The sequence below is a fragment of the Nylanderia fulva genome, unplaced genomic scaffold, assembly GCF_048542155.1.
Source record: "Nylanderia fulva isolate GAGA-0341 unplaced genomic scaffold, ASM4854215v1 Scaffold980, whole genome shotgun sequence".
Taxonomy (NCBI): Eukaryota; Metazoa; Arthropoda; class Insecta; order Hymenoptera; family Formicidae; genus Nylanderia; species Nylanderia fulva.
The window spans coordinates 14,452-26,434 of record NW_028191113.1 but is presented as its reverse complement, the minus strand read 5'-3'; the positions used below and the strand labels follow the sequence as shown (position 1 = coordinate 26,434).

The following is an 11,983-nucleotide window of genomic DNA, read 5'->3' as shown; positions in this document are numbered from 1 at the left end:
TATTTTTGTTCAACATCGCATACAGGAAGCTTACATACATTTCTAAAATTTTTAAAGAATTCAAGTAGTTTTATAACATATATATATATATATATATATATATATATATATATATATATATACATGAGTAATGTGAACATTTTCATAAGCAGCCTTTTTTTAGAAAAATTTTCCTTCTTTGCGGAAACATTAAAAGTTTTTTGGTTTGAGAGTCTTTCAAATAATGCTTGTTTTGATCTTTAGAGATTTTTGAAAAGGATAGGCAAAGAAAATTGTACGCGTAATTGTTTTCAATCGCTAATCAGTAAATAGGAATAATTAAATAATCAATCAAACTAGCAAGAAATCAATTTATTAACTATCACGACGATTCGACCATGTGGTTGCAGTTCTTTTAAAGTAAAACACTAAAAAATTATTTTAAACATAAAAATTACAAAAAATTATAAAGATGATAACAAAAAACGCACAAAACTGTCCAAATGCAGAATTGCAATGATAATATTACTATATAATATAACTACTTATTATAAAATTAAATATACGCAAAATTCACATTTTTTGTCGAAATAAACATTATAACACTTTATGACAAAAATCAGAAATTAAAAGCGAGAGACAGTAATCAACGTATCACACAGCGACGATCGTCAACAGTATATTAAAACTATCAGTAAACCTATTTTAAAACTATCAGTAAGCCTATTTTGTTTTAGATTTCATTTAATCTCTCTGTATCCTTTTGTGAGTCAATGTTATTATTAAGTTTTTTAATGGAAAACATTTCTGACAACTTTCTCTTCTTTACATGTTTTTTAGTATGTAAAATATTAAAACTATTCCAATCGAAATCAGACCGATGTCTGCTAATAGCAGAATACAAAGTAATATCTAATTTTATATTATTCCGATGTTCTTTAAATCTAGTATTATGATGCCTCTTAGTTTGTTTTATATATGGCGCAGAACAATCATTAGAAATATTTAGATTAAAACTTTAGTTTGTCATGACAGCAATATATTATAATACAAAGTCGATATTATAAATTATTCATATGTTAACATACTAAACGTTGGATGATCAAAAACAAAAATGTAATCAAAATAAATATTTTACAATATAATTTATAATATAATTAAATGAATATATTTATAATTAGTCTCCTTGATAGTTTGATCGATTTATGTTACATCTCGTTCACAATCAGAAATATTATTCGTTTTTGTAACTCTTGTCATTTTTTATCTCGTATCGTTTCAATGATTTATTAGCTGAAATTTTGTTTCTGACAAGATATTTTAATAATAAATAGTTAGCCTTATTAGACTCTTAGTAGAATTTAATTTTTGATTTACAAATTGTAATATATCTTGGAAATATGTGTGATACTTTGGAGTTATCATTTTAAAATGGAGTTATCTTTTAATATTTCAATGAGGTAAGAGAACATTTTAATAAATTGTTAGTAATTTTATTTATATTATTATTATGTTAAATTTACTATTCAATTGCGCTACAGATGATCCAGAAACAGATTAAAATGTACGCCCTTTTTTGATAATACTTACATTATAATACTTACATTAAAAATGAGTATAATTTACAATAAAATATACGTGTCTTAATTACTGCGTTTGTGCTTATAGTTAGCCATTTGTATACCGTATTTGATATTGTTTTTTTCCTCAATTATAGCGGCATCGTGCGGATAAAGTTCTGCCATCATTTTATTTGGTACGTAATGCGTGTCTTCGAATTTACAGAAATAACGTCCTATTTCGTAATTTTCGACCCATCCAGTTGTTAAGGTCAGAGCGTCTAAATTAAAAAAAAAAATAAGTAAAAAAAAATAAATCAATGATAACTACGATTAAGTAATAAACTGTATCAAGAAATAATAAATAAAATGTAATAAATAAAAATAAATAAAATAAACAGAATAACTAAATTAATAAAGAGTCTGGAATAAACCAGAATAAATAAAATATTTTTTTACATTGCGTATAGAAGAGACGTGTTTGTAATTTAATAAATATATTTTAAAAAAGAAATAAGTTTTAATAATTTTACCTTCATTTATGAAACACAGTGTGTTCTTTTCAGTAAGTATTATGTAATGTGGTTGTTCATATGTGGATGCTTCCAAAAAAGCATAATACGAGTAAGTATTGAAAGGCCTAAGATAGCAGTAGAAGATTATTTTGTGTCCGAATTGGTAACTGTCGCTGTAGAATATTTTTTTAAGGCCAAATTTATTTTTGTGCCAACCTACTATTACACCGCGAATACCGTTTGTAGATTCATGACTTTCATTTTTATTATGTTTTACGATCATTCCAACTACAAATTTGATATTATTTGGTCGTCCAATCGACTGATTTAATTTACTAAATTTAAATGCACCCTATAAATTGTAATATTATTCTTTAAATAATAATTTTTATTATGTAATTTCTAGTTGAACTTTTGTAGTAAAATGAATAATAGTGAATTAAATTATAATTCGCCCATAATTGAATATGATATAAGAGAACAAACAATAACATTTATGATTATCAATATATGTATATTAATATTGTATAATGCCGACATACACGTTTTTCATTCTTGCAAATGGATAAACTTGATAATAGTATTACTTTTGATGGCATCTTCAAAATATTATTTTTCCAGTAAAAATTGTCACTTTTATCTAAAATGTCTTCAATTAACTGGAAGAGATAATAAAATTATAAACATGTATACGTAGATAAAGTTGCGATTACGAAAAAAAAAATGAGAAATGGTATATTTTTTCTATGTATAAGATGTGTTTCAAAAATTCGTGGTTTCGATGTTGCAAATGCATTAATTAATAAATATTAAAATTGATATAAATCATCTATGAATAATTGCCAACCTCACTAGCTGACATTCTGTAATATTCAGAAGGTTCTGAAAAAGACATCTCGATAAGATTAGCCGGGAATTTGTCAAAACTTATGTAAAAACACCTTACATTTTCTAAGCTGTTCGTGGCACTGGAAACAATAAAAAGTTACACATCTATACATATATATATATATATATATATATATATATATATACACATACATACATATACATATATAAACAAGTAAAGTTATATATATATACATATATATATGTAAACATGTGCGTGTGTATATATAATGAAAGTAAAAATATCGAACAATTCGGATAATTTATAATCTAAATAAAATATACTTACTATTTAGGTTTCCAAAATATACACATTTCTCCATTAGTTTCAATTATATCACACCGTAGACCAAGTCTTCTGGCCACGCTGTGATATATTGTTAATATAATATTATCATCGCCATATTTATTTTCTAAGACCTGTTTCGGAAATTACAATACGAAAATTAATTAGAGAAGGGAGAACAAGTGTTTTCGAAAAAAAAAAATTGCACAAACTTTTTTTTTTAATTTGTAAGAAAAAATCCATCTTTTACGAGAATTTTAAAATTTATATACTTTTGTTATGTATAATGTTGAGTATAACAGCTCAACTAATATTTATTCGACGTCATAGCATATGTTTTAGTGAACATGTGAAATATTTTGGTGGTAGTAAAAAATAAGAGCATGGTATAATATTTACTATATTGTTATTCCAAATTGTATATGCATATATACTATTGTAAATATTGATTATATTTGAGAATAATAAAAAACATATTATTTAGCGATTATTAGAAAAATTACAGATTGTGGTCATATTTTTGGTACGGCTATCACGCACGAGTTTATCCTATCCCTCTCTGAGGAGTTATACTTTTTTAAAGAAGATAAAAATCAGATTTTTCAAATTTTTTCTAAAATTATGGACAAGTTAAAAAATGTAAATTGACTTATATTACTATCAAAAAGAATGTTTGTTAATATCTTTTTAATAATTTTTCCCTGCTTTTTAATCTTTATTATTATAGAGAGATGAAACTAACAATCCATATTCAATTTTTTATTAGAACTTATTAAACAGAATATGATTATTCAAACATATGCGTTAGAAATATTGATTCCTTTTGAAACTTTTTTATTTTTTTTTTTCATTTTCGTAAAATCAATTAGTTTTCAAGAAAAAAAAATAAAACCTTATAATTGGTCATCATACGCGAGTTTACTTTACACTGAATATATTTATAGCATAATTGACTATAATTATTATGTATTATAATCTGTAATAACTTACATTATCTATACAATACTGTTTCAATTCATCATCGTCTTCCTTTTGGTTAATTCGAAAGTTGAGTTCACCAAATATATATTCCTGCAGTGTATCCATAATTTGAGTTCCTTCCGCTTCGTCCCAATAATTATCGTTAATATTATTGTTTTCCCAATAGGAAAAATTTTCGGCAGACGTCCCGAATATTGAATGATCGGGATATTTTTTTCTGAGCAAATTCCGTGCGTTTTGTGCGATAGTATTTAATGATGCTTTTATGCGCGAGTAAAATATATCCTTTTCTGGTTGAAGATATTGAGCCAAAATAGTAGCAGCTTGTTCCATTAGCTGTTGTTCAGCTGGTTTTGCTTGAAATCCTTTCCACTTTCCAAACACCACATGTTTTCTCAAATAATTATACAATCTCATATTGCAATATCTCTTGGTTAGATCGCAATTAGCACTTCTGAAAAAAGAAACAGAACAATAAGTATATTTTTTCAGTCTATGATATTCAAAGCACTTAATTTATAATAAATCATACCGTGAAGATTCGGTTGTTAACAAGTATTTAATTTCATCAGAGATGCAAGTGTTCGTTACGAAATTTTTAGCTATTTGTTCCATTCTGTATATGTTATGGTCAGGTGCCCTTGTATTTTCTAAATAATATTCGTAATTAAAATCTGCTATATAAGCTATCGAATCATTCATATCATAAAGCTTATCTAGTATTTCAGATATAATATTTTGTGACAGCTTTACACTGTATATTCCTATTTCTGTAAAATTTAAACTTTTATTTATAATCATCAATTGTTCAGGTTCCTTCTCAGATTTCTCTACAGATTTCTCCTCAAATTTCAAAATATCTTTTAGATTTAGCTCATATATTTCATATTTAGATATCTTATCGTAATATTTTTTGCCATTGGGCCATCTAAAATTAGAAGAAAAATGTCCCAGTTAGAAATGATAGTTAAATCGGCGTCGAATCGACCTCGAATTGATGTCGAATCGATATTGATTCGACGTCTTTTCGTTCAATTCTGACTAAGGTTTAAATACAGTTTGAAGATACATCATCGAAATATCAATCTTCTTGCCTTATTGTAGAAATTGTACAATCTTGAAAAAATTTTAAATTATATAATTAAATTTTACATCAAGAATGTACATAATAATACTAAAGGTAGTAGCAGACAAAGCAATATATTTTATATCTTGTTTTATAACTCTATTATTTAACGATAACCATATACTATTACTTTTACATTCTATATTTATGAAATATTTAATAAATTTATAATATTTTACAAATTTATTGGAATAATAATAACAATAAATTAAAACATTTCAATATAAATATACTAATTAAAAACCTAATTTATTTATTATTTATGATCGTTTTGGTCTTATCATTCGGTTGAAATAAAAAAAAGAATAAAACAATAAAAAACAATGTCAACTTATATAACTATTTATATTAAATAATAACAAAGAAAGATATGATTTACGCTGTACCAGCCTACTGCAAATGTACGTGCGCGAGGACGATAAAATTTAATTTTTTGCCGTCTTACACATGTGCACAAAGCACGAATTTTCCTTAGCCGTTGCTAAGACTTATTGAGGAACAATAGAGATCTTAAATACGAGATTTCCATTAGTATAAAAAACCATTATGATTGACGTTATAATCAAATAAACAATATATTAATTATTTGGTCGTGTTTATTATATATTATGTAACAAAAAATAAAATAAAAAATTAACAAAAGAAACATGCGAAACTAAAAGGATATTGTATTTCAAAATTTATATTATATTAAAGTATTTCATAATATATGAAATCCGTACAACGTCTCCGTAAATTCATCAAAGTACACAAGGATAAGTTACCAAGGGAACTCCATAACAATGTAGTTTATAAAATTGATTGTATGGATTGTGATGCGTCGTATGTAGGGCAGACGGGTAGATTGTTGAAAACTAGGATGAAAGAACATCGCAGCAACATAAAAAGAAACGCGTCACAATTATCAGTCATATCGGAACATAGATTATTGAACCATGAATTTAATTGGGAGGATGTAAAAGTCTTGGACGAGGAGCCTTTTTTAGGTAAACGTTTGATATCCGAAATGATCCACATAAAGCGTCAGAAGAATAGTTTAAATTTACATAGCGACACCGACAAATTAAACGAGAATTTTGATCTGTTAATTGAAAAATTTACCAAAATCTAGCTTTGTGATTATACATAACCGGATTTTTTCGTTAGACCTTTGACATGAGTGCCGATAAGTATTAGTTGTTTTTATTTTTATTTTCATATTTTATTTTTATATTTGTTTTTTTTTTTTTTTTTTTTTTTGCGTATATATGTATCGACTGTGTCGATGTAGAATACCGCACAGTCGTTAGAGTGATGTGTCACGTGTAGCATCGTCTTCTCTCTGTTTTTGCTGTCGGGGTGAGTGTTCTTCCCGGTTTTTAATTTATAATTCTTGGGGATCTTACACGTTTAATTTATACTATGTTGATTAGTGTTGGTAAGGGAGTCACTGCTCTGCTTCCTTCCTGACGATGGTCACCGTTAGGGAGACACTCCGACGGCCGGACGGTTCGAATAGGGAGGAGAATGATATTTAATTTATTTGCGGATTGTATGTATACGAGTTTTATAATTTTCTGATTGTACCGATTATCTTTTATTTTTTTTTGTTTCTTTGTATTTTGCAGCTACTGAAGAAGACCCGAAGTGGGTCGAAACGTTTAGAATTTAATAAATGAGTTTGACTTGAGATCTCATTTTAATTTATTAATTTTGTGCATGTCATCCGCACAGGCTCCGATTGCCGTCGAGATTTTATTTTTATATTATATTTATTTATTGCATTATAAGTCTGTCAAATAAAAAAACCAATAAGATTTATCAATGTGTAGAAAATAGGAAAAGCAGGAGAAATTATTTTTAAGAAAATTTATTTTATTTACATGGAATTAATATATACCCGTGTTTGTATTATTTATTACACTCGTCTATAATCTTTGAATGTTTTAATGCAATATAATTTTTTATACTTAAATGTATTTTTTAAAAATCATTATTTAATATTTTATATTTATATTTTTAATTATATTTATTACATTTATGTTTAGTATATATATATATTATATTTTTATATATTTAATTTTTATATTAATTATGTATATATAAATTTAATTTATATATGAGGAGTATATATAGTTTTTTAGAAATGTACCATTAAGCAACAGGTCAATTACCAAAAATTAAATTACAATAATATTCATAAACAAACAATTACCTTTGGAAAAACTTTTTATCTATAAGCTATACGAAACCGGCTGCTTTCCGAAATTGCTGGCACGTGCATCGAAAATTGATAATATCCTCAATACTTATGTTATCGTACTCAAGAATAATGGTTATCATCTCTTCAGGTAAACACGTTATCGAAGCCATTGCACTATTTCTGTATAATTTTTGTGTGATAACGTATATGTGTGAAAAAAAATACCGTAATACTGATTTCATACGTTTGCGATTTCAGAGAGCACGACTTTTGCTAGTGTCTTGAGTATATTCCAGAATATCTCCACACCAAATGTCCACTCTTTTCGTCTAAACCTAAACTGCAAGCCCATAGACTCGAAAGAACTATTGCATTTTCTCTCACTATACAGTTACCTTGTGACTCATTGTCAGTGTATAAAAGAAACACACGAAAATGAGAAACACAAAAGATTTTCTTTCCACACCCGCCCTTAAGATAGGAGAAAGAGAGGATAGAGAATTCCAGAATGCGCGTTCCGTAATACATTATTGTGATCACAGATTCTAAAATATATATATATATATATATATATATATATAAATAATTAAAACAACAATGTTTGAAATGATTGTGATACAAGTAGTATAATGGCAGGTATGGCCCGTCAAAACAAACCCCCACCACCACCACCACAAAGAACACGCAAATATTTGTACAGGCGAGCATTCCGACTCGCGTCACGATAAAAAATAATAATACATCGTCGTAGATTAGAAAGATGTCAGATAAAATTTTATTTTAAAATAACTCGCTGCTTAATGAAGGTAAACAGGAACATGCATGTTGAGGAAATTTCTGGAAAGAGTAAGTGAAAGAAAATTGAACAATGGTTTTAAAAGTACAAATATGATTTATATTTAAAATATTTTACAGAACAAAATTATTCACAATCATTTCAAAAAAATATTCGTCGAATAATTATTAAAATTTACGTTTTGATATAATTGCATATACAATTTGTTCGAAATAAAGTGAAATTATTTCTAAAAATGTTATCTCGAAGTATACATCGAGAAATGTTAAATCTTTCAGTTGGGTGCGTACATTACGTTCTATTTCCTTACTGTTACCTCTGATCGTGAGTTTCACGATACTGCTATTAATGCTACCGTTGACAGGAAGATTTAACTGTATTTTGTTAATTAAATATCGAGCACATTTGTTGACATTAATTAAAATAAAATTTAGGCGATTTAAATTAGCGTTCACACAATCAACTATATTTTCTACACCTTGAAAAATCGTTCTCTGCATGACTATCGCAATGTTGTAAGTTTTACGTCTTTTCGCCTTCGGTCCGTTTGCGTTCGCATCCTCCGCAGTTTCGGAAGAAAGATCTTCTTGCTCGTTTTCACGATATGTTATTAGTATGGCTCTAGCACCATATGCGGTAGTGAAATTTATAATTATCTTGTTAAAGATGATCGAGCTCAAATTAATTTTATCACCGTTTAAGTAGTTCGACATTGTTTCCATCTTATTTTAATATACAGAAACGTTCAAATAGACGACTAAGAAAAATCAAATTTGCGGTTGGAATGATTGTAAAACATAAACATAAAAAAAAAATGAAAGTCAGGAATCTGCAAACAGGATTTCCGGTGTAATAATAGGTTGGCACAAAAATAAATATAGCCATGAAAAAATGTTCGCCAGCAACGAGCAGCGCAAAGTATACTATCCCTGCTCTATGACTTTCAATACTTCTTGTAATTATGAGAATGCAAAGAAATAACCACATTACATAATACTTACTCAAAAGAACACAATTTGTTACATAAATGAAAATCATTGATACTCATCTTGTTTTTGAAATACTAGACAACACAAGCGCACGCTACGCGTGCGATTATCTGATTTCGTTTCATGCTTTTATTTAATTTTATTTAATTTTATTTTGAGCTTTACTGTCAAACTATTAATAATCGTCATGATGACAACTGCTCAAAGCTACGAATATAATGCGAATCGAGACAACCAATTAGCATCGCGAAAAAACGATAACAATAAACTTTGAGATATGCGATCATCGACTTTATACATGCCTTTTTTAGAAAAAGATATTTATTAATTTACAGCCTCGTCTCTTTTTCAAACTCAATTTATAAAAATATTTTATCATTTCTTCTAGTTTATTCTAATCCCTTTATTAATTTAGTTATTCTGTTTATTTTATTTATCACATGTATTTATTATATATGTGTTACAATATATTTAATAAATTTTATTATTTCTCGTTTCACTTTATTACTTAATCGTAGTTATCATTGATTTATTCTTTATTTACATTTTTTATTTTTAATTTAGACGCTCTGACTTCAACAACTGGATGGGTCGAAAATAGCGAAATAGGTCATTATTTTTGTACATTCGAAGGCACGCATTACGTACCAAATAAAATGATGGCAAGACTTTTTCCACGCGATACCGCTATAATTGAAAAAAAAAAACAATATCAAATATGGTAAACAAGTGGCTATCTGAAAACGCAAACGCAGTAATTAAGAGATTAACAAGTATTTATTGTAAATTTAATGTACGCCCTTCTGTTTGATATATAATACTCATTATAAATGTATCATATCAAGAAGAAAGACGTACATTGAAATCTGTTTTTTGGATCATCTTCAGCGCAATTAAATACTAAAACAAAATAATAACACATTTTACGTCATCTAAATATTGAAAGATTTTAAAATGCTAATTTCAAAGTATCAAACAATGTAATAAAATTTTTAAAAAATGTCAAATTTCTCAAAAATGTCAAGTACCCCGCCCCCTCTCCTTAATTTGATTGCACGGTTCAAAGAACATTAAAAATCTTTATAACTTTTATTTCAAACATTTTTTTATATCTTATACTGTTTCGACGGTATTAGCTCAGAAATAAAAAAATACAATTTTTTTCAAGAAGGTGTTTTACTCCTTAAATGTCGAGATACGCAGCTAAAAAAATACAGGTCTAATATTTTTTAATGCTCTAAAACATACTCCAAGTTCATTAAAATCGGTGAGGGCCACTTCCGACCGTTCCCTTGTAAGAGTTATCTAATATTATTAATTATTAGAATATCTTGTCAGAAACAAAATTTCAGCTGTAATAGATCATTGGAACGATACGAGATGAAGAGTGACAAGGGATACAAAAACGGACATTATTTCTGATTGTGAACAAGATGTAGCATATAAATCAATCAAACTATCTCAAGCACAATCTCAAAAATTCCCCCTGTCAGCCAACTTTCGGACCAATATTTTTCTCACCTATTTCTTTACAGGGGATGTTAAGAGAAGGAACAGGGGGAATTTTTGAGATCCCAACCATAGGATTCAAATTCCTTTCCAAAATGTTCTTTCCTTCATAATTGCCGCAATAACATCGCGTTTGACTCTATTGGTCGAGAGGAATCAAGTGGAGATTGTGGCTTTAAAAATTAAAAGAGCTGACTAAATAAGTATTCGCATTATTATTTTCAATGTTCTTAACAAACTCTATCGTTAAATTAGTTCTGTTGTCAAAAGGTAAACTAAAATTACTCCCCAACTGTAAAAAACATTGGATATTATCGGGAATATTAATTGAAGACTTGTTGATAAACTATTTATCTTTCAACTGTTTTAAATCTTGACATGTATTGTTGAAAAAGGCAGGATTTATTTTAACGTCCGTTATTCTATCCGAGGTGTTCCGCGTTACTTCGTTATTATTAAAAGAAACATAATTAGGACATGATTGTATTGGTAGCTTAAGTTTTGAATCTAAATTATTATATTGATAATTATAGTGTATCGGTTTTATGTCACAAATGTTTAGTTTTTTCTGTAATAAAAAATTAAATTTTTTATTGTATCTATTATTTTCTTTTAAAAAATGAGTATATAGCGAACCACTTTGTCTATTAAAAAATTCATTGCAAACGTGATAACGTGGGTAACAACAATAATAATAATAATAGTGAAAAGACGTTTTTTTACTATTCCATTTTTACCCGGATTGACGGAACAATTCAGAAATATTATTAGGAACATAAATATTAAATTATCCTTCTTTAGTTTTAATAAACTAAATAAATACATACGAGTACATAAAGATACTATTTCTACAATGAATAATACAAACGTTGTTTACAAAATTAATTGTTCAAACTGCGACGCTTCTTACGTGGGCCAGACTAGTAGAAGACTGACCACAAGAATTTCTGAACATAAGAAACACATTGTTAGAAATACTAATACTAAATCAGTAATAACGGACCACCGCGTTAATTTTAACCATGAATTTGATTGGGACAACATTAATATTTTAGATAAAGAAATTTATTACGGAAAAAGATCAGTATCAGAAATGATATACATAAAAAGACAAAATAATAGTCTCAATTTACAGACTGATACTGAAAATCTATCTGATATTTATATTGAAGC

At 27.4% G+C, this 11,983-nt stretch overlaps 1 protein-coding gene across 1 annotated transcript; it reads right to left on the bottom strand.

The window, feature by feature from the left end:
• Positions 1 to 487: 487 nt before the first annotated feature.
• Positions 488 to 7,686, bottom strand: LOC114928056 (F-box only protein 21-like). Its single transcript, XM_029299157.2, has 8 exons — positions 7,561 to 7,686; positions 4,741 to 5,150; positions 4,218 to 4,662; positions 3,231 to 3,361; positions 2,901 to 3,021; positions 2,596 to 2,712; positions 2,072 to 2,405; positions 488 to 1,819 (listed from the first exon to the last, which is right to left on the bottom strand). Exons 1-8 carry the CDS (start codon positions 7,684 to 7,686, stop codon positions 1,623 to 1,625), a joined length of 1,881 nt encoding a protein of 626 aa, XP_029154990.2. The 3' UTR covers positions 488 to 1,622.
• Positions 7,687 to 11,983: the final 4,297 nt, after the last annotated feature.

Coding starts and splice junctions, on each gene's coding strand:
- LOC114928056 (XM_029299157.2), bottom strand. CDS start 7,686: ATGGCTTCGATAACGTGTTTACCTGAAGAGATGATAACCATTATTCTT. Junction 5,151..7,560: donor TTCGGAAAGCAGCCGGTTTC/GTATAGCTTATA, acceptor CTGGGACATTTT/TCTTCTAATTTTAGATGGCC. Junction 2,406..2,595: donor TTTGCAAGAATGAAAAACGT/GTATGTCGGCAT, acceptor TACAATTTATAG/GGTGCATTTAAATTTAGTAA.